Below are 23,963 nucleotides of genomic sequence, written 5' to 3'. Positions count from 1 at the left end.
CACATTTCATCTCTCTCGGATATTGCAGCAATAAGAATACAGAGTTTTAAAATGTTTCTTTCCTGTTGAATGAAATGAAGATTGTAGTAGTCTATCAGACCAGATTATAAATAATATGTTATCATTTACAACAATCTATTTATTTTTCTATGAACTTAGGACTTGCAGTCCATGATATCCTTTCAATGGTATCACTTCAATGCCGTTAATTTGCACTATGTGAGTAACACAGTAAACAGTTCCAAAGAAATAAGTTCAATTTATCTAAATGCATAGAAGCATCTGCAAGATATTTTAGGCAGCAAGAGAGGCTTAGGACAATGAAATAATAAAATGACCAGTAGCCACCCTTCTCAAATTCTTGCTAACATGACAATGAACTATCATATTGAAAGGCAATGAGAATGAATCAATAAAAAAATGCTCATACTATGGTAGAAAATATGACCAATTTATGCATATGACTCCTTCAGCAGCAATTTGTATTTAAGTGACTGACACACAGGGAGGGAGGAAGAGAATTGTCCACAAAAACCTGCTTGCTACAGTTAAACCTTTTCTCACAATCACTTTGGTGCCTTTTGAGATAAACCAAAATTGATGTAAATTGGAATAAATAATGGCAGACCTTCTGAAGCTGTCATATTATTAGAAAGACAATTTTTAAATTCTTTCTCCATCACCCACTATCCTAAATTCTAGTAGGAAAATTTATTTAGGCAAGAGAAAGCGGGATGTAATGGTTATTCCTTCCTTCCTGCAGGTTTTATACTTTTTGGTGTCACATAAAGGTATAAACTCAATTTATTGTTAACACATTCAGCAACAGAATTAACCATCTTAAGCAGAAAGTATTAAAAGGATTAGGTCAGAATTCAGCTAAAGAATGTTGCAGTTAAATTTTGTGGTTTCAAAGCAAGTGTTTACTGATTATTCCAGGCCATAGGGCAACTCTTACTGTAATTAATTATGGACCATCATTTTTTACTCCTAGCAACTACATAACATATATTTTTCTCCAGGATGATCCACCCCTAACATCATCTTTCAAATCTCCCAACAGTGACATATATAACTGAATCCATATAACCTTGTAGCTGTTCATCCTATTCCTTTTTTCTTCCAGCATTCTCAGCATTAGACCTTTTTTTTCCAGAGAGCTGCGTCTTTGCATATGTCCAAATTAGTTTAATTTGAACCTGGTTATTTGTGCTTCATCTGAGAACTCTGGATTTGGTTCAGTGATCCATCAGTTTGTTTTGTTGGCTGTCCATGGTATTCTTAGGATTCTTCAACGACAACCATGTTCAAAGGCGTCAAAACTCTTGCTAGCCTGCTTTTTTAAAATTCAACTTTCAAACTTAAAAACCCAATTTTTGTTATTTCAATTCTTATGTATATTCAGCCAAATCTTATTCTTGGCATATAAATGGCAGTATTTTTTGACACACATTGTAGGGAAGCACCTAGTTTTTTAGGTTTTGGATTTCAACTACTAGAAGCTCCAACTGCAGCAGGATCAACAGCAAAAGACTGTAGGAGGCACAGCCCAAGACATTTGCAGTGTCAGGTTGCCTACACTTCAGACCATAGCAATATATCTTTATAAAGTACTGCTATGAAGGCTGCTCATGCATTCACATCAACACATTTTCAGAATATAGAGGAAAAGCAGGGCTACAAGATCTTTGGCCACAATTTCCTTTCTTTGTTAAGTGAGCATTGCATATCCTCATCTGAAGCTTTTCAAGTTATTAAAACTCTTTTGGGAACTGAGTTTGACTTTGGGGTTAAATTAACAATTATTTTAGATAAAGATACAAAGGTCAGATTTAAATTGAAAAATCAAGTTCAGATGAACACATGTATCACTGAGTCAATTAACTACACCAACACAATTCACCAACACAATATTTTGCACAAGCACCTCTTTATTGCAAATAAGTTTAAAGTTGAACAGTTACAAAATTATATATATATATATATATATATATATATATATATATATATATATATATCGCGCAAGTGTGTTATTTAAATGTAGATCATGCTTTTCAATGCAATTCTGAAACATAATTGATACTGAATATACATCTCAAAAGTTGCACTACCAAATATGAAGACAGAGAAATTACAATTTTGCTCCTGGACTCTTATAAATGCCACTGAGCTTTGTTTCTCTAAATCTCCATTTAACAAGTAAACCCAATTTTTGACAGAACCTCGTTAATTACATTCCTTCTATTTATAGCTCAAAGAATCAAAGATAAGCAACCAAATGTCAAGGTAAGATGTTCTACATACACCAATGAACTGTTTGTATCAGATTCTTTAAAATCTTACTTTGTTGAGCACCAGAGACTCCACATATATATATTTCACACTGTGCTATAAGAAAATCCCAGACATTACAGACTCCCACAAAATATCATACAAAAATAAGGTTTTGTTGCAAATATTGTTGGCATTCTATTCTTTGCAGTATGAAACTGCAGAAGCCGCCTTTCACCTTTGAAGAAAACTTGAAAAAAATATTGAAGATGGGGAAAATAACATTTAAAGAAGTACAAATAGATTTCTATGCCAACTCATTTTGACTTATGTTCCACCTCTTAAAAAAAAGTCAACTCAGCTACCAATGTTAAAATATGAAAAAGATTGCCAAGATCTAGGACAGTATGAAATGCAGCTGTTCATTTTTGCCTCCACATCTTCTAAACTAGCAAACCACTATTTTTTTTATAAAACAGGAGATACACCTAAAATCTGGTGAGAATGTTGAGAGGAGGAACTGTACCCAACAAAAGCAAAATTTCCTCAAAATTATTCTGCTTCCAGAAGATCATCTGTTGCATTGCTAAAGCAATTCTGTAGGCGTGAGAGGGAAGAAATAGTACTGTGGTGTGCCAGAGCTTGATGATTGGGCCATATTCATAAGACAGTAATATTCAATAGTTCTTTTGTGCCACTACTAGTTTTTGGTCTTTTTACTCCAATATTTACTGTAGGCTTCTTGAAACATATTTTTGCATGGAATTTTGGCCTTCAGCTTGGAGCATATGAGAAAAGAGCCACCCATTTTCCGATGAAGAGAATAGGTCTCTTCTGGTGGAGGGACCAACCTGTGCTTCAACATGACTGGGATTAATCCATGTATCTTTTCGGTGGTATTTTGAGAGCCAAAATCAAAAGGTTCATAGGAGGCAAAAGCTTCTCCAAGAATAAGGACAGCATCCAAGTGGGCATCTTCCATAGCCTGATTAAAAACAAAGCAGAAAGTGATTGTGATTGGCTACTTCAAGCAGGTCTACTGAAAAGAAAATGAAAGAATCAACAAGCACCAACATAAACCAAACAAAAATGGTCTGACAAATAGCAGCAGTAGTCAAAATCCAGCTCTGGAGTAATAACCCACAAGCATAGATTCTTGGCTTAATATACAAAATAGACTCTGCCTTCTTAGCACAGTTAAGAAAACTGTGGCTGGCAATATAGTGCAGAATAATGAATAATTGCAGTGCAAGTCTTAAAACAGGGCAGATACATGACATGCATATACCCTAATCTGTTTAGATGGAATTTGAACAGCTAGGGTATCACATAATTCCAATCCAATTCCACATATTTTTATTCAAATTCAACGTACTTGTTTAATCAAAACCAGCATGTCAATTTGAAGTGAACATACACTTAGAATAGGGAATATGACTAACTACAGTTTTTTTCAATACACAGGCCTCAAATTATGAAGAACAGCAAAGAGAAAATTCCCTAGTTTATAAACCAGTCAGTCCCTTGTCCATTTATTTATAAAAATATTCAGCTGAAATCCTTTCCCCGTAATATAAAACAGGAACTTGCTGCCTGTTACTAAATTTTGAGTTTTCAATATTATGTAGAAAGTTAGCACCTGCTTCTGTAAGTGTTTGATGGCTTAACTCAGATTGCGTTTTTCTATTTTAGATAGTTCCCTATAAAAAGGCTCAAGCCAAATCTGAAAAAATATCACTTGACAGTGAAGTCTCTTTTCAAAATCACCAGGACAAATGTTTGTCCTGCCATAGATTAGCAGCTAAAGTTACTACTACTGTTATTTATCTACTAAAGTAACTACTGGATTGTCAAGATTTCTTAACATGACATACTAAACTGTATGAGGGAAGAGAAAGAGGGTGATTTATGATTCAGCAGTTACAGTGATTTTCAGATTTGGAAATATACTTTTTTTTTATTACCACCTTAGATTTTTGCCTGCTTGTGAGCAAGAAACCGGAACCACAGCTTAAGCCAACCAAGGCTTCCAGATTAGTTTCAGCTATTTATGTGAAAGGAAGAGAAAAGCAGACGGAAGTGGTTTCTGCTCATCCCAGTGGGCAAGTCAATCACACATTAAAACAGAAAACCCTTTTGCAACCTGTCTTATTAGATGGCAATGCAACAACTGAATAGCTATGAAACAAACAAAATGTAAAAAAATATATACTTACTAGCTACTTACCAAGAACATCTCAATTATATTAAAGCAACCAAAATATATTTACAATCCTCAAGGCATGTCACAACTTTTGAGCACCTCTAACATTTGGAAAGTTGAAAAATTTGACATCCTATAAAGCAGACTTTTTTGTGTGTAAGAAGGGATATTTGTTGCATTCTCTTCTATTGATTGAGAAAATGAAGTGGTGAAGTAGGGACTGTTTGATTCTGCAACATACCTTGTTTTCGTAGCCAGTTAAAAATTTCATTTCTATTGATTTCTTTAGCACTCTCTCTCTGTCCATGTCAGCAGCTGCTTTGATTAACTATAAGAGGCAAGAAATCAAAAACATATCTAATTAGGCATTTTTTGCAATCAAGAAAAGCATTTACTTCACAAGGAAGCAAGTCATCCTTGTAATATATTAGCAATTCCTAAAAAGTATTGGTTTCAAAAAGCAAGAGCTTCTGTTGTCTCCCAAAACATGCAAGAGAGAATTTTGAACCCAAATTTCAGGAGAAATATCTGAATATTTCTCCTGAAAGGTTGGTACCAGGAAACTAAAGTAAAATTTCCAAAAGGAACACCAAAAGAACTAAAAAAATAATGTGATTTTTATCACAGAAACCTATATTAGATCTGGATCCTGTAGAACAAATATCAAACAATTGTTCATATATAGCTAATCAGATAGCCATTTTCCCTCTATGGCAATTTGGTTGTAATACATATATTACAACCAAATGATCATATAGGATGGCTGGGGTATTATGATGTTTAGTTAAATATGAAAAACTGGTACTACGAATATCCACCTGGGCTGAGGAACAACATGTAAATAGGAAAAGAAAAGAGGACATTCTTCCTCAGAAGAAAAATCTGAACTTAATTATTAAATATTTTTGATTCTCTTTTAGGAGGCAAAGGCAAGAAAAGTAAAGTTATGTTGACTGAGATATGGAGTAGCATATTCTCAAGGTGTAAAGCTACACATGTAGACCTTGGGTTACGACTGTTCATTCAGCAACTGTTACAATTGAGCTGAGTGAACAGTAATTCAGAACCGGTCCTCAGACTTCTAGGCATCATAGCATCCCTGCAGACACAATTGGATCCAGGTGTCTGGCTCACGGTTATGACATCAGTGAGCCATGGTCACGTGATCACTGTTTCTGACATTCTCTGCCAATTCCCCATAAACAAGATCAATAGGGAAGCTGGCAGGAAGCTGGAATGGGGGTAAGTGCCAGAATCCTGACAGCGATCATGTGAGGCTCTTGCTTAATGATCTATGTGATACTTGATTAATAGTGACAACCAGGACTGCTGGAACTGCCGTTGCTAAGCAATGCAGCCACATGATGTGCTTTGTGACCATGTCTCTTAGCAATGGCACCTCCAGCTCCAATTCTCACTGAACCCAAGGACTATTTGTAAATTGAATACAATTTTTAAAAAATCACAAAAAGTATGCAACAAAAAGCTGTTCTCATCCACGTGTCACAAGCCCCATAAAGGCACTTGACTATAGCAATTTAGAGCCCTTACTTCTATGTAGGTATCTGTGAACTTCTCATCAAAGCCACGTGTTGCTCCAAAATCCAGAAGTGCCACCTGGAAAAAGAGATGCACATTTTTTCCTGAATGAAAGCAGAACTATTCCAGGGGGCTTATTTCTAAATGAAAGGTCTAAAAGAATGCTCATACTAGTTTCTCAGAAGCTACATTCTTCATCTACTTTTCATTGGAATGGCTGAAAAATCCTAAAGTGATACCATTACACTACATTACAAAATAGTACGTCTTATAATAAGTCTACTACTGGATCAATACAGCAATAAAATATTTTGATAGTAGCTGAAGTGGTGTATATAGGTAGTCCTCAACTTACAACCATTCATTTAGAGACCATTCAAAGTTATAAAGGCAATGAAAAGTTACTTATGAACAGTTTTCACACAACCACTGCAGCATTCAGATAAGTCACATAATCAAAATCTGGGCACTTGACACTGGCTTGTATTTATGACAATTACACTGTCCCTGTGTCATGTGATTTATAATCTTCCCAGTTGGTTTCCACTAGGGAAAGCCAGATTCACTCAACCACATGATTCACTTAACAACTGCAATTATTTGCTTAACCAGTGGGGCAAAAATAATGCAGCACAACTCACTTAACTGTCTTAGCAATGTAAACTTCAGGCTCCATTGTGGTTGTAAGTCAAGGACTATCTGTAGTACAAACAGGCTATTTCATCTGGTAGAGAAATATTTTAGCATTGGGTATAGAGACCAGGCTTTGTTGTCTTTTTGTTTCTGCAGTGGAAAGTTACACTTTGCCACTTCAAATAAAGATATTCCCTTATGATACTATTGAAGATCCTTATTAAACAGCGACCAGAAGACATTGAAATTCAGCATAATGTGCCTCCTCAGTGATGAAGGCTATCAGATCCTGCACATTATTTATCTAAGTTACCCTATAGCCAGTACCAAATAGGTTTTTTACAGATTTAATCCTCTTCCTTCTGCAATTATGGATAGCAAATATAAAAACAATCTTGCAGTACTTAATGGCAACCAATAATATGTTTTTTCTAAGATATAAGTTCAATGAAGAACTTCATTCCCATCAAATTCATTGTTAGACAGAAAGACTGCCCAGCCTCTCCAATCCACAGTATCTAGAAATTTTGTTAAATGATAACTGTCTGGAGATGATATTTTTAATTACCAAGTTTGCACGCTAGCCCTAAGGCTGCAGCATATTCAGACTAATAACAAAATTCTACTATAAATTAAACTATTACAATACAATATATTTGGATTAAAGAAGAGTTGTTTTAAGTTACATTGCATAGGCCTTGGATTATAACTTTAAAATTGTTTAGTTCTTTTCTATTCACCTTCAGAAAGTAAAAGGAAGCCAGAGAACATCGTAAAAATACTGTTCAATTTCTATACTTCAGAATTTTAATTCTCTCAAGTTTTTCCCCCAAATCCTTTTATAGGTTCCTTAACTAGGAAACCAGTGTATTTTAGCATAAAATTTATATGTCACCATCCTTCTTTTCCTGAAATATGTGGATGTTAGAGGGTATGAAGCTTCTTCTGAAACGCAGACCCTATGGATGGCAAGATGACAAATAATGTCTGGTCTAACCATGCTTCATAAGAACTAAACATGGCTGGAATGACTCAGAATCCTCTCCAATACTAACAGAGACCCTTCACCACAAAACTAATATATACTTTAAAAGTAGGTGCCCACTTGTCCTACTGTAAAGTTACTGGAAATAATGTAAAGAGGCAAAAAGGAAATAAATCCTATAGTGTGCATTTCAACTTTCAGAGTTTTACCTTGTGCAATTCTGGGTCATAGAAGAAGTTTGACCAGTTTGGATCAGTCTGCATGTACCTGAACTCAAATAGTTCCCGCAGGCACAAAACCAGTATGTTGTGGCAGATCTGCAAATATAATCACAAACAAAAACAAAGTGGAATATAAGTAAAAAATAAATAAAGCAATATATACTAGGAGTAAACGAATAATTGAAGATTGAGTTCAAGATTTGACGGTGCTATGGTTAGATTCCAATATATGATTCAAGATGCAAAAGCAATTTGATCTGATAAAGGTTTTGACTACTCAATAATGGAGGATCAAAAGATATGTAGCAGCTTCCTCAGCAGTAACGGTAAGCCTATAGGTCATAAACCATATAAAAGTACAACTCAATAACTATAATACTGGATATATGAAATATTTATTCTCTTTTAAGGCAGAACTTGCATGAATGAGGGGGGGAAAAACAGCACTATTACTTTACAAATGTCACTGCCATCTGACCATTTTCTACACTTTTTAGTTTTTTTAAAGGGGGCTATCATTATTGCATAATAGTGATATTCTAATATTCTATGATATAACAGTCCATATTATACATAGTTTTCTAATGAGCACACCATCTCAGATACTCAAATTATTATGAAAATACTTGCTTGAAACAAGACATAGACAAGTAGCAGAAAGGAAACATGAACATAAAACATTTTTTTAACTTGGGTATGTATGAATAGAAAGAATGAAAGGGCATGAAAAAGGAGCTAAAATAACTAATAGAAGACCAAATGTGTTGCAAATGAATGAAGACTACCAAAGACCACACCAAGCTAAGTTAAGAAAAAGGTAAAATTTAAAAAAGGCAATGTATTTCAACCCTGACCCCATCTAAAATAGAAACCCAAACACATTTTTTTCACTCTGTTGCTTAACTACCTTCTAGCAAATAATTTGTGTGTTTTATTATTGCAATGGTGGGCAACGGTGCTCACACAACACAGTTCCGTAGCACTACATAGTTACGTTTGTTCAGATAGTAATGAAAGCCTGTACTGATAATCTTACCTGATTACTAATATTAGTGCAAATACGCACTGGGCTGACAATTGGTACATGTTTATAGCTTCCTACAGGATATGTTAAAACACCATGACAACTCTGTCTGCCAATGTGGGATTGTCAGACCTAATGTTAACTCTCTAATCCTTGCCATATTCAGTTCCAATTCCGATTTGTCCATGCTTCAACTCTCCTCTATCTCTTATTTACTGACAGTACTTTTCCATCAGCCTTGGACAGCTAGAATTGCCCCTAACTTGGAAACCTATATTTGGGTGCTTATGCAATAAGAAGATGATGCATTTCTCATTACTTGGCCAAGGAAATAGAAGGTGAACTTTTCTGGCAAGCTTGTCGTCCTACTCACAAGGTCATAAAGCTGTATGACAGGAACAGACATGAGAAAAAAAATGTTCAGAAGCAAAGAACTGTCTGCTCAGAATATTATCTGTCATGTATTCAGAATTATCTCAGAGGTTTTAAGCATTTCCAATAGCTGGAAAAGAGATATATTGAAAACTTCAAAAATATACATTCATTCTTGATTAATGACTAAAATCCAACAGATAATAGCCTACAGTTTGCAGATAACTCTCCAGATGAAATCAGTCTTTGAAATGCAGAGCTTGAAAAATCTTGAAGTACCCCAGAAAATCTTTTCACTGGAGACACAGATTTAAAGAGTTAAATCAACAGTTGCAAAAAGACTTCCTCATCTTTTTACTGGAAAACTGTTCCAAGCAAAGAACTAATCTGACTCTATAATATTGTTCTCAATGAAACAAAAGGTGCTCAACCACATAATTTGATTATATCCCTTACCAGAGCTCTAACCTATAGACTTCACAAGTGTCTTTTACAAAATGTCTGAGAAAGAAGTCAGACTATGGCCATTTACAGGTCTTTTTGTCATCACCGGAGATGAAAGAGTACCTCATTCCGAATTTCCTGGCTTAGATCTTCAGCCTGATCCAGTGGAAATCCTGACACAAGTTCTGTTGTAAGGACACGCTGACCACACAGCTCATCTACCACAGCAGGCACATAAAAGAAGGGATGGTCCTTGAGCAGCTCCCTGAATGGCAGGCAACAAATTGATGAAGATCTTAAAACTTCTGCGCAACCTGACCAGCAAATATTAAAATGTTTTACCCAGGACATTTGCTCTGTTTTCCAGCCTTTTCTTTTAGCTTCAGATACTTCCTACTCCCAAAGGTTACATTAAGATAAAATTACATTCACCAGTTGCAGCATAAATGTTTTCTTACTGTACCTCCTCAATAATGCTTCCTAAAAGAGGAAGATCATGAACAAAGAGAGGGAAAGGATCTCACCTGAACTTCTTGGCACAGGCAGCTTCTCTCTGGTAATCGCATTCCAGGGCCAGTTCTCTCCTTAGAACTTCAATCAGGTGTTCGGGGAAAAGACCTAGATGCAAGAGAAAAGGGGAAAGAAGATGGTTTAAACTGACATCTTGGCTTATATCTGTGAGATTAAAGCCATCCTTGACATGGCATACATAGGGCAAATATGAGAAGTCATTGGTCACCATGTCCGTAACTAGAGAAAACACCACATTAAAAAAGTTGGAAGTCATTTTACCCCATCCTTCATTATCAAAATTAAAAATACAAAATTGTATTCTTCTTTCTATTGGCTGTTTGTGGCCAAGTAGAAAAAGGCTACAAACTGCCAATAAGACAAAAAATACTATATTACACAACCAGCTAATCTTTCTCTTGTCTTGTATCTCTGTATTCTTAAAACTAAGCATGAATGCTGTGTTCATTCACAGATGCGGCCATTTTTCAGATACGTAAAACATAAGCACACAGAGGCTAAAGCCATAAACATGCATCTGAATTTTTATGCTAAAATTGTCTTTTGAACATTTTATATGGCTATCTTTTTCACAGTGATTATTCTGGGCAATACAAAAAAGGTTAAAAAACAATAAAATAATAATTCACATAACCAAAGTTCAGCATCAAGGAAAATTTTTCTCAATTTACTACAACCAACTAGCAGAGTTCATTAGTATCCCTATCCCAATGCCTACAGGAACAACCAGGTTTTAAGTGTTTTACAAAAGGCTAACAGTATGGGGGCCATCCAAATCTCCTTAACTCTGTTATTCGGTAGTTAACAGTGGGAAGCACTTGTCAAAAACCTAGAGGCTTGCCCAATTGCCCAATCTGTTTTAGGAGTATCGCTTAGAAGAGGAAAACAGATGAAGCTTCCCATCAACTCTTTCAACCAAACCTCTGAAACCTAACACTCCCTCCCTCTTGAACAATTTTACCTTCTGGAAGAACATTGCTCATACTCAAGACAGTCATCAGATTGCTGACATCACTGTTAATGCTATGGGCCACTCCTGGATACTGCAAGACAGAAAAAGGACAATGATGAGCAGAGAATTGATTCTGAATCTTAATATCCTTTAAATTAGTGATGAGGAATCTGTAGTGTTCCTGATAGTGCAAAGCCAAAACGCAGCAGTCCCAGATAATATGTCAATAATAAAGAGAGATGTTTTTCGAAATATTTCTAAAGTCATTCTTGCTTTCTTGCCCAGTTAAATGCATCTACATAACTTAAATATCATTCTTCCCTTTTAAGTCCAAAGAATATAATAATGGTTTGGGCTCAGCATAGAAAAGAGAACAGAGGATCTTAAGAGGCCCTTACTAATACTCTGATCTTTGGCCACTCTAGCTTTATAATATCTATACTGACTGCTAGCAGACTTACAAATGCAAGTCTTTCCCACTATTTTCTGAAGAGGTATAGGAAAGATAGTAAGATTTTTGCTTATAAATTATGTCTTCTGCGGGTGGGGTGGGGGGAATGGCCTTTCATATTTAGTTATCCATTAGCAACGGGTCAGCACAAAATCCTTTATAAGGACTCTTTTCCATTATGCTGTTGTGTAAGTAGAAATGCTGTGTTTAGAAGTATAACTAATCACAAAACCCGAGGTAGAAAACACAGATAGATACATTACTATGCTTCCTTCTCTTTTTAAAGAGTAAAAAGCCACCTTCACATTTCAATATTTTTGCTCCAGCTGGTTGACTGACATACACGGTTTAAAGAACAGTTCAATTCCTCATATTTTAACTTTGATTGCTAGAATTTAAAAAATTACTGTTGAAAAACAAGTAGCACTGTAACCACTGACAGAAATGAAGTCCGAGAGAATCAAGAATTATGCCAACTACAATGCCAGGATTTTCATACACAGAATGCTTTGCATTAGTTATTCTCAGAATTAGATACAAGATGCAAATTCAGATACTCAGTTTGATCAACAGGCATGGAAACTTGATACACATGAACCAATCACTTGCGTTGTCATAGCCAAAGAACACATCTAAGGTCATATCTCAATTGATCTCAAGCTGTAAAGGCATGAACTTGACACAGTCTAAGCTGCCCAATAAAGAAGCTTATCTTCCCCTTACCCACTCTGATTTCACCATAAAAGGAAAAGGCAAATGCAGTTACTATGCTCAACTGGCAACAAGTAATTATTGCCTTATATACAAAGAATGTTCAACCCAATTGCTTGTTCTAAAGTTAAGATTAAATATGGGACAATTTTTTAACAAAGTGGTTAATTTTTTTCTTAGTTTTCAGAATGCTTTAAATGAAATAATCATCAAGTAGTACTCAGATTCTGATCATTACCAATGCATGTTTGTGTTATTTTTCTTTCAAATAAGACAAAAATATTTTCCTATTAACTTCATCTGAAAAGTTTATTCAACTTCCCATTTCATTCCTTTGGGATTTTTGGCTTAATTTATTTTATTGGAGCTATACAGATGCCTATCTTTTTGAATTCTGATTTCTAATATGAAATCTGTATGGTGCTTTTCCTAAATATCAGAAGGCTAAATAGTGGCAATGCTCAGGAACACTAGAATCTCCACCCAGTGGGCCCATCAAAAAGCTAGAAACATTATCCCAGTAGCAGTATTACTGCCAAATCGCCAGTAGCAGTATTACTGCCAAAAATACATTATCAGAAAACACAATTGGGATAAACTTCAGTGATGACACCGAAGCTAACAGCCCTACCTGGATTTTCATGGCAACTTCTTTGCCGTTCTTCAAACGAGCTAAGTGAACTTGTCCAATGGAAGCTGCAGCAAAAGGTCTGTCTTCGAAAGACTCCAATTTATCACGCCAGTTAGGGCCAAGATCATTGTTCAACGTTTTCTAGCAGCAAAATAAAAACAAAAAATTACATTATCTAAATATAAATTAGGCTTTCTTATATATTAAAAGATATGGAGTGTTTTAAACAAACATCAACAATGTGTTTCAAAACCAATGGCAATTTACTTGCACAATATGCCCCACAACGGTTCCTTACAAAGTAGAGAGCTAATCTTAAACAAAACATAGCAGACTGAGCTTTTATGGCTTCAATATGGCAAGAATAAGGCCTGTGTTTCACCTGTTTGCCTAAGAATACCAGAGTCGGAATAAGGCAACATTGTATAAATTGTAAAGTCTGATTTCTATTTCTGTTCCCAAGTTCTCACCTCTCATGTTCCTAAACCAGTGACTTACTATCATTTGCTTTAAAGGCATGAAGTCTGCACTCTGCCGAACGCGTTCAAAAATCTTTTGCAGTTGTGGGTTGATAAAAGCGTCATCTATCGAGAAAAATGGAAACAAAAACCGAAACAAGAGTCAGTCATACAGTGACAAAAACATGGTGCAGCCCACAATTATAAAAGGCTTTATTCCCAATCTCTATTATTGCCCTCAAGTCACAGCCAAGCATTTTAATTTGTTCACTGTGTGATAGGAACATAATGTATAATGTACATTATGGTTTTCTTATCCTCAGCACAAGTAACACCACAGAGAATCATGCACATTCGGTGTGTTAAATCAAAATACTTAGCAAAGTTAGGAAGCCATTTTGTTATTAAGAAGGATGACTAATACAATGTATACAAAAGTATATATTTTGCACAATTTATATTTATTCTGCTGGTCAGTGACAGGATCCTTACTTCTGAGCTATCACTAGGTGTTATTTTATTGCATTTTCATCGAGCCATCTGTGTGTCTTTCTGTGTGTGCCTATGAGGTGGGCTGGGCTGGGCTGAGTAACAGGTCCAAATTCACCCAGTTGGCTTTCATACTTAAAGGAGACCTTACAGTTTCTTGTTTTCTAGGTCAGCATCTTAACTATTACACAAAATCTTTACATTCATACTTACCGCTCAAAAGGTTCACAAACATTTTGCTAAAGAAGAATTGGATAAAGTTTCTTGGAACAGAGACTGCAATTCAGACTCATGACCTTCTGGGGGAACACAGAAGGCAATGCAATCTGATGATGTTATGACATCCCTCAGAAGGGGTGTGGTCAATTTTTTAAATCATGGGAGGGATTAAGGATGAAAATAGGAGTGGGCAGTCACCCATTCCCTTAACTACCCACATTCCAAACATGGACTCAATGTGCACAACTAAAATTCAAACATTTTGGCACTTCCATGCAGGAAGGCCACAAATCAGAAAGTGGACATGCAGGCCAAAGAGCCGTGTGTTAAAGCATAATTTGGGGTGCTAGATGCCATGTATGCTATTTTTAGAAGCATAGAGAATGTAGACTGTCCCACAATATTACTGTGTCATATGCTTTTAAAAAATAAGTTTGAAATTCTCACTGCTGAAATCATTTATTCCAGAGCTGTCCCCACTGAATCGTATTAAATCAGCTTGATTAAACAGATTATTCTCATGATAACAGCTGCTTCTTAATTCTCAATATATCAACTGTCTCAATTCTGTCTTTCACTCCATCCAAAAAGCAGAATGTAAATGTAACCAATGTAACCAGATATGTCTCTTTCTGGACATATCTGCCTTGCTTGCAGTATACTACAGGTCTGCCAAGAAATCATTCCCAAGTGGCATAATATAATAATAATCTATACTTTCCATCTAGCAGAGGTACCCATCTAACAGAGGTACCTACAGCATTTGGCAATGACAAAGGTACCTATGTTGCACATTTATAATTTATAAGAGGTAATGGAAGATTGTGAGGAAACCATTTTAAAAGACAGGAGACAGAAGAGAGAGCAAATGTAGTTGGGAACTCACCTGCTAGGGTTGGTAAATCAGGAAATCAGTTGAAAGTAAGGTCACGCAAACAGAGTGAGCAATGAAGGAGAATAGATTAAGAAAATGAAGCAGAGCTACCATAAAGCATTATGCATTCCCTACCACAGCCCTCCCCAACTTGGTGGCTTCCAGATATGGTGAATTAAATATTGAGTTATTCTGGCTGGGGGTTGATGGCAATTCTTGTTAAACGTATCTGGAGGACACTACATTGGGTAAATTTGTCCTGCATTATGTAACACACTATTCAATCCATTTCACAGTTTTCCTGTGTATCAGACATGTCCTAAAGAGACTTTTTTGCAACTACTTCAAAGCAATGCTACACCTAGCTGAAGTAAACAGGAAAAATGAACTCTCTTCTTGATATCCATCCCTTTATAAGCATGGATAATTCATAAAACTCAACTGACTCCTTTTCCCCAGTGAGTTATTTAATTATATTAATCATAAAATTGAGTTAGCAGTTAGTTTTAAGGCATGAAACAACTACAAGCAGGCTGCAGCAACCCATTTATTGATTGACTGATTAATTAAATTTATATGCTGTCCATCTCACCCTGAGGTGATTCTAGACAGCCTAAAACCAATAAAGGCAAGAAGTTAAAATATTAAAACAATATTTATACCAGCACTGACTTAAAAATTAACAAATATTATTACTGACAGTAGACAGAGCTAAAAGTCTGATGTGGGCAGCCCAATTGCCTGATTCTTTTCAGAGCAAGAAAAATACAAATCTTGGCAAAAGAGTGGCAGTATTCAGAGAAAGAATACAAATTGTACATCGACAGATTCTGTTAATATTGCCTTCATTAAGTTTTGTTTACCCCTTAGAAACCCTCCAGCAACATTTGCAAAGCTTTGTTAATCATAGAAAATTTGTTTAATTTTAAACAGGAAAGGCTGGGCTGGGCTTTCAGTTGTTTCTCCTGGCTTCACAATTCGGGTAACATTAATATTAACACTTCTGCATGCTCTGGGTGCGCACAGCACAATGTATACCTAAATTCCATTCTCTTTTACAACACACTCAGTTCCATATTTGACCAAATGAACCTGATAAATTGCTGTATTGAAATGGCATAATTTAGGTATATTTCTCACATAAGTGAAACATTTTCTAGCCCAATTTCCAGAAAGGGAGTCATGTTAGTCTATTATATCAACTTGTTATGATGTCTTAAAGGTTAACAAATAATCCCATGAGCAACCTGGGACAATCCTCTACTTTAAAAAAAAAGGTGATATAGGCCCGAGGACTGTATAAAATTGTGGATTCCTAGCATAAACTTTCATGGCTAACAGTATCTGTGGGGCAAACGCCAGTAATTCTAGTAAAAGCTTATGTGGATATATCTACCTATTCACCTACCAAGCTGTGTCAAATAAATTCTTTATTTGCAGGATCTTGGCAACAGACATCTCATATAAGCAACTATAGTGGAGAATTACAGGGCTAAGATCAGTGGTGGGATTCAAAAAATTTTTTACTACAGATTCTCTGGGCGTGGCTAGGTGGGCGTGGCCATGTGACTGGGAGGATGTGGGTTTTGGGGGGCAGAAACCCCCACCCATTTGGGGGCCTTCTTGGCCTCAGAGGAGCCTCTAGGGGTGGCTTTTTTGCTCCCCAAAGGCTCGTCTGGGGCTCAGGAAGAAAAAAGAAACATAGCATGGGAGGGGCACGCAGCACCCCTCCACACTCTGTTTTGGGACCTTCCTGGCCTCCGAAGAGCCTCGGGGAGGGGCGTTTTTGCTCCCAGAAGGCTCCTTTGGGGCTCAGGAAGGCAAAAAAAATTCCCTCCATTTTTTGCCTTCCTGGACTTCAGCAAGGGGAATCCCGGCATAGCTGATCGTATGAACAGCTGATTTTGGGGAAGGGGAAAAAAAGAAATACCTTAAGGGACCAGCATCAGGCAGGCGGGGTGAGTGAGCATCAAGGTGGGTGGGGCAAACGAGCCAGCGGTGACTGGGTCAGGGGCGTGGCCAGCCAAAACTTACTACCAGTTTGGCGACCCACGCCAAATCCTTGCTATCACAAATCAACTATCTAGATTTGGAAGTACCTCAAACCAGGTTTCAGAGCAGTAGCCCTTTCTTATCACTGTTTCTAAGAAGAGTTGCCTTTGTCTGATCCTGAAAGTATAACAGCTGTCTTGGCCATTAGGCCACTCAATTCTCTACTTTATTGCTTTGAAAAATGAAATGTTTTCTTTTTCTTCTGAAATATAAATTATTTTGAGGCTTTTTCATTTCTCGTATATATTTTTAAAAAATGCAACTTTCTTTTAAATATGAAATTTCAGTTATGTTACTTTAATCAGAAGACGAATGACCAATGTTCTTGTTTCTTAGAAGCCTACATTCAGGCTAGATGTTTAGCAACATCTAGGTTAAACAGGAGAAGGTAAAAGGGCTAGTATGACATCAAAATTACAAAAATTCTACTTCAATGTTGATATATTGATTGCATTCATACACCGTGCAAAGCCAAAAATATGTTATGGCTTAGTGTGTGATATAAATTCCGTAATTATAGTTCCCAAACATGATTTATAACTTAACACTATATGTAAACCTTACCAACTATAGCCTATTCAGAATCCTTAGACAAACAAACCATGTTTCAGTTTGGTGTATGTACCCAGCTATTATAAACAGACATGGGATGCAATCCTACACTCAATATCCATACACTGTCTACAAATTCCACTTCCAAACTTCCTGCACTGTGGGATAAGTCTGATAAAAGAATTTTAATCACATTTGAATTTGCAACCACATTCACCTTGATATTCTTACAAGTCCTTCCAGCAACTGGAAATCTAGTCCACGCAGCACAGGACAGGCTAGATTGATTCAGCATACTTTTTGAAAAATGGAGTTAATAACTACTTATCAAATTTAACAAGGATCCAGGTAGAGATGTACAATCTTAGCAAAATCAACCTCTACTTGATTCTAGCAAGAATGAAACTTCAACAAGACTTCTTCCTTTCAGAGATGGGGGGAGCCTTTGAGATTTACTGAGAATGGTGTTGTCGTTGTGTACCATCTTCTCAAACTACATGTTATGTGCCCTCTGGAATGATGGAGTCAGGTGGCAAATACATTTAATAAATTATTATCCAGTATCCTTGCTTTTCCCAATATGTACTTCACCCCAGTAAACTTAAGAGTGTTAAAAAGGAGATGAGCCAAAAACCTGGGTGAGCTATTATATTTACCTTGAATGCTCAGCATTTGTCCCAACTTCAGTGCAGCACCTCGAACCTTGCACAGGGTACTCACAATTCTTTCAGCATTTGCTTCAGAGAGAAATGGGCTGGAATCCAAAACAGCCTTCTTTCCTGAGGACCAGCAGAGTAAAAGATATTTAGAAAATTAAAGGAATGGGTGCTAATACATGTACTCAACTTATGACCACATTTATGTTGCTAAGTCAGAAATTTCTGAAGTGGGTTCTGCTCCATTTTACGACTTTTCTCACATTTGTTGAGTGAATCACTGCAATTCTTAAATTAGTAACACGGTTGTTAAGTGAATCTGGTTTCCCCATTGACTTTGCTTGTCAGGAGGTCACAAAAAAGGATCACATGAGCCCAGGACACTGCAACCCTCATGAATGTGACTCAGTTGTCAAGCATCTAAATGAAAACCATGTGACCCTCGGGATGCTGCAAGGTCATAAGTGTGAAAAAATGGTCGTAAGTTACATTTTTCAGTGCCATTGTAACTTTGAAGGGTCACTAAATGAACTGTCAAGGACTACTTGTATACAGATTTCCTTTGTACTAGCACCATTAACACATCGTACAAATAACTCAATCTCAGAACTATTTAAAAAATAATAATAATATGGTCACATATCCTTAGGAGTTAAAGATAAAGCTGTTTACAGCATGGGAAAGTAACAGCTCAAGCTAAATACAATTCTCCTCCTCCCTATCCCCATCATCTTGAATTTATCTCTTCTGGTCACAAATGGATCTCCAGCAAGTAACATATTAAAGAGAAAGTTAATGATTAAAGAAGTCAAGAGTCCTTTTCTAAAATACCAAACAAATAGTATCCGTAATGTGAGAAATGAGAAAACTCAAGCATTCAGTTCTACGCAATTGCCAAAAGCCAAAATGTACACTATATAGCAAGATATATACCTTAAATCCTGTTTAAAACAATTCTTAACTACAAACAATTCTAGAACCATTCCTTTTCCCTTCTCCCGCTGGTCCTCAAAACCGGAATTGTTGGGGGTCACTGTGCTAGGGGACAGCAAACTTTATTTTTTACATATACACATTAAACCTTACAAAAACTTAAGAGAAATATTTTGATTCCAATTCAGATGACCAAGTTTGTATTTATTCACCAGGAAAGAATGGGAATGCCAGAATTTAATGCTAGCTATTAAAGCATACGTCAATATGAAAATCCTACTGAGATTATTTTTAGCAATGTCTACAAATTGTACAATTACATAATTATAATAATTATAATTATATAATATAATTATAAAATTATATAATTAAATGTTATAAACAGAAAATTAAAGTTAATGAAAAATAAAGCACAAACTGATTTATTTCTATGCTATGGCTCTATATGCAGCCAAAACATTTGAAAATATTTTAGCTTATTAAGTTGAAATATGGTCAAGAAAAACATGCAAAGCTACACAGCCTTCCACTGCAACTCCAGGACAAATTGAAAAGTCAACCAGTTGAGAAAGTCTGCCAGTTCCTTGGAGACTGTGATTAGAAGACATATTATCCATTATACTATGTTTTTCATCAAATCATAAAAACTTCACAAATGTCTACATTCTCTGGTTCAATAACTATGTTTTTGTTTTTGCAATACTGAAACTTAAATCATGCCCCTGAACTTTTAATAAAGTTGACCTTCAAGTTCATTCATCCCTCAACACAAGAGGGCGTATCAAGATTGAATTTCATTTTGTATCCCTGGATAAACTGTCCTTTTACCGAATGTGGCTTGTATATCTCCCACCAAAACCACTACAAGGTTTCTGAAAGGCAAAGTTAATCAAAAAGCTTTTTTAAACATTGTTTGGTAGTACAGTAAGTCTCATCTGCAATTGAAATAAGCACTTCCTTGCCAACACATAGTTTATTTAAAATAATTTGGCTGTAACAGCCATTGAGCTGAAGGGTCCAATACTTAAATATATACGTATACTTCCACAAACCTATGGTCGGCAGCTTTCTACTCTATGGCAAACCACAACTTGGCATTAGCTGTAGTGAAAATAAATTTGTGTTTTTCATCAAATATTTCTGGAGAAAATAGAGAAACCACCCACAGACTGTTTACATCTGTATTTCTGAATGTCTATATATTGTGCAGCAAAAGAAATTTGGTTGAGCATTAAAACTGTTATTGCAAAATGTTGCAAAACTAAAAAGCGTGCTTCACTGGTTCAGTGATGATTAAAAATGTGGGGGGGGGAACATGCATTTCGATAAAAATATACAAAACAAAACAACTCTTCACTGAAAAGATAAATTCAATCAAAATTGGCCACCATTTATTAGTTACAATGACATTTTAAACAAAGATACTGAATCCAAATATGTGAAATATTATTTTCATCAAGATTACACACATGTATGTGTTCTTCCAATTAATTTGGTCTTTTCTAAAATAAGTTCACTGGAATAGGCAGTTGTTGATTTAATGTTGCATTATTTGGATATTTGTTTGGTGTCATTTTTGTTCTGTGCCTGTTCTGTCTGGCAAAATTCTTAACAAGTATACTTCTATGGTATAAACATGAGAATTCAGAATGTTATCACTTGACTTTCCAATTCGGTGCCCACGAGATACTATTTGAAAACTAACATTCCTAAAAAAACCACCAGGTTAAGGAAGGTTGCCATAACTGATGGCAAAAATACGGCCTTCTGTGAAGCAAATTCTGCTCTCTTTTTTTCAGCACCTAATTTCAGTAAAAGTTACACTACAAGTGGATTTTCTCATTTGAAGACTGCTTTGTGGCTCTTTAACTATATACTAAGAAAAAGGTTATTAAGGAATTCAAATGGGAGGTGGGGAAGAACATGTCCATTATTTTAGCCACAGGCCTGAAGCTTCTATGCCTTGACCCAACTACAAGCACAAAATAAACCTGCTGCTCTTGTTGACAAGGTGACATCAACCCCCGGAGGGGCTGGGCGGGGGGGACACACACAAAGCTCTAATTGCAAGCTCTCTGGAATGACTGACAGAAGAGACAGGTGGAAAATCCAGCTGGGAAGACAAAAAAGAGCTAAATGGAAAAAATGTATTATTTCAATAGCACAGAGCCAAGTAGGCACAGGCCTCAAAATGGACCCTCTCGATATTCACATTTGTTTCATAGGTATTATGTTGTGTTATGATATGGAAACCTATAAGCTATGCATAACAGTAGCAAAAAAATTGCTAGACAAAGTAGTATTTGAACTTGAAAGCCACACAAAAATGTCTAAGGCTCTTCTGTATTAAGGCTCTTCAAATTAGTAGAAAACAAAAGCCCTAAACAATTAATTTCTCTTTTTATTTAAACTCACAAAATAAGATCAATCTGCCCCCATTTCTCCAGCTTTAAACTGGTTAGCAGCCACAAGTTTAATTTCTTATAATTAGTTTTGTTCTGCCTGCATTCAGGTCAGGGAGTGCCCAGTTAAACAAAGTACTGTTTGAAAACAGGGAAATGTAAATAGAACGGATTGCACAACCAACTTCCTGGGAAAGGTCTGCTGAAACCAGGCTGCAGCAAAGAAATGCTTTCAAGGATTCTGCCAATGGTGTCAATGCACTCACACTGAATGTCTCATCTTTCTATCCATGCAGTTTACAGTACAGCATATTCTGTACTTATGAATTTGTCGTGTTTTTTTTCAACCATTTTCAGCTGACCACAGGTAATTTTGCACCGTTTTCTGAAGTTACTATTTTATTTGTATAGAGTGAATGTCCATAGAAGTGCACAGATAATATGCATGCCTGCTTCTCAAGACTCTTTCAGATACCATGACAGATACCATGATAGTAATAAATACTCTTTACTCTGCCCTTAGCTTATAACTATTGCCCCAGAAGTCCTATTGTACAAGTTACAAACTCAGCATTTTGGACAAAGTTGACATGTATTGTCAAATTTTAAATACCATTTTATTGCTATTAATTCAGTGTGCTTTTGTTTGATAATTATATACTATATTGAGAGCATACAAAGAAATACAACATTTGAAAGCTATTTATATATAGCTTTTCCTGATCCACTGACTGATCCACTAATTGTTCTTATTGTCAGGAAATTTCTCATTAGTTCCAGATTGTATCTTCCTCGGACAAGCTTCCCTCCATTGCTTCTTAACCTGCCTCCAGGTTCTCTGGAGAATAAATCGACCCCCTCTTTCCTGTCACAGTCTTTCAAGTATTAAAAGACAGCTATGTCACGCCTAATCCTTCTCTTCCTTAAATTAAACATACCTAGTATCTTGTTACCATACCTAGCAAAATGACTATACAGGTAGTCCTTGATTTACAACAGTTCGTTTAGTGATCAAAGTTACAACAGCACTGAAAAAAGTGACTTAGGACCGTTTTTCAGTTTTGACCATTCTCGTATCCCCATGATCATGTGATCAAAATTCAGGTGCTTGGCAACTGATTCAGACCATTGCTGTGTCTCAAGGTTACGTGATCACCTTTTACGACCTTCTGACAAGCGAAGTCAATGGGGAAGCCAGATTCACTTAGCAATTGGTTTACTCACTTATCAACTGCAGTGATTCACTTAACAACTGAGGCAAGAAAGGTCATAAAATGGGACAAAAATCGCTTAACAAATAGTTCACTTAACATTTTGAGCTTAATTGTGGTCGTAAGCCAAGGACTACCTGTAAAAAAGGTTAGTCTGTACATATTAAACATCAAGGTCTTGTCAACGTCACATAAGACAGTAGTATTATGGAAATGTATTGTTTTCCTTCAAAGCTAAATGGCCAGATAACAGCAGAAAAAATATTCTGGTTGGAATTTACAGTTAGATTTCAAGCTGAGGTATAATTACAAGTTACTTATGTTATTTATATTACTCCCTATATACATTCTTCAAGAAGCTGTTGCAAAAATGACAGCTGCCCATTATTTAGTAGGTTAGGACAACGACACTGAACTTCTTGTCAATGTTTTGCATAATGACACTCGGCCACTAACAATGTTAAAGTATTCTTTGTTGAAGTAATTGAGAGTGCCAAAATATGTCTAAGCAGCCCAAAATGTGGCAACAAAATGTCTGCATGATACTCTTTTTCTTGCACAAGTAAAGGCATCTTATCTATATCTGTCAAGCATCTTATCTATATCTGTCAAGCATATCTGTGCCTTGGACAGAATAAAGTCCAACCTGCTTCACATCCCCTTACCTTAATGAACTCTAATTGGGCAAGTTCAGTTGTAAGACAGCAATATTAGTAAAATAATGTCCTCTTGCCACATATTTTTGTAATAATCCTGTACCTTTATCTTAGATTCCTTTTAATGTAACCTTTATTTCAGCACCTGACTGTTCATAGACAAACAGTAGAGATTTTAAAAAGAACAGCTATATTTTAAATCTATGTACACACAAAACATAGGGCATCGACATAAACACAAATCTAAGAGGAAAAAAATAAGTCAGTTTTCAAAATATTGTTCAAAGATCACAGTATAACAAGACAATCCAGCATGAATATTTTGTTAAACAAACAGGTTAGACATCTGCATTGACCAAATCCAAGACACAGATGATTTATTTTCCTCATTCTCAGTTCATAGGTTAGTTTTTTCCCCAATCCTTTTTAAGGGACAAGAGGCAGTCTTTGTCTTCCTTTAATGAACAGCATCATCACCACCATTATTCTTAAA

At 36.0% G+C, this 23,963-nt stretch overlaps 1 protein-coding gene across 2 annotated transcripts in view; it reads right to left on the bottom strand.

The window, feature by feature from the left end:
- Window positions 1-1,913: 1,913 nt before the first annotated feature.
- Window positions 1,914-23,963, bottom strand: part of COQ8A (coenzyme Q8A) — a 64,423-nt gene continuing 42,373 nt past the window's right edge. For both annotated transcript variants that reach the window (XM_026695649.2, XM_087934470.1), the window contains exons 6-15: window positions 18,269-18,391; window positions 13,467-13,552; window positions 12,969-13,109; window positions 11,185-11,266; window positions 10,217-10,310; window positions 9,816-9,957; window positions 7,841-7,948; window positions 6,026-6,091; window positions 4,716-4,802; window positions 1,914-3,256 (exon numbers count right to left, since the gene is read on the bottom strand). In XM_026695649.2, the coding sequence (XP_026551434.1) occupies window positions 2,972-3,256; window positions 4,716-4,802; window positions 6,026-6,091; window positions 7,841-7,948; window positions 9,816-9,957; window positions 10,217-10,310; window positions 11,185-11,266; window positions 12,969-13,109; window positions 13,467-13,552; window positions 18,269-18,391 (1,214 nt within the window). In that variant the 3' untranslated portion in view covers window positions 1,914-2,971. The remainder of the gene's footprint in view (window positions 3,257-4,715; window positions 4,803-6,025; window positions 6,092-7,840; window positions 7,949-9,815; window positions 9,958-10,216; window positions 10,311-11,184; window positions 11,267-12,968; window positions 13,110-13,466; window positions 13,553-18,268; window positions 18,392-23,963) is intronic.

This window comes from Pseudonaja textilis, chromosome 1 (assembly GCF_049901715.1).
Source record: "Pseudonaja textilis isolate UNSWEBS1 chromosome 1, rPseTex1.2, whole genome shotgun sequence".
NCBI lineage: Eukaryota > Metazoa > Chordata > Lepidosauria > Squamata > Elapidae > Pseudonaja > Pseudonaja textilis.
This window is presented reverse-complemented; position numbering and strand designations above follow the sequence as displayed.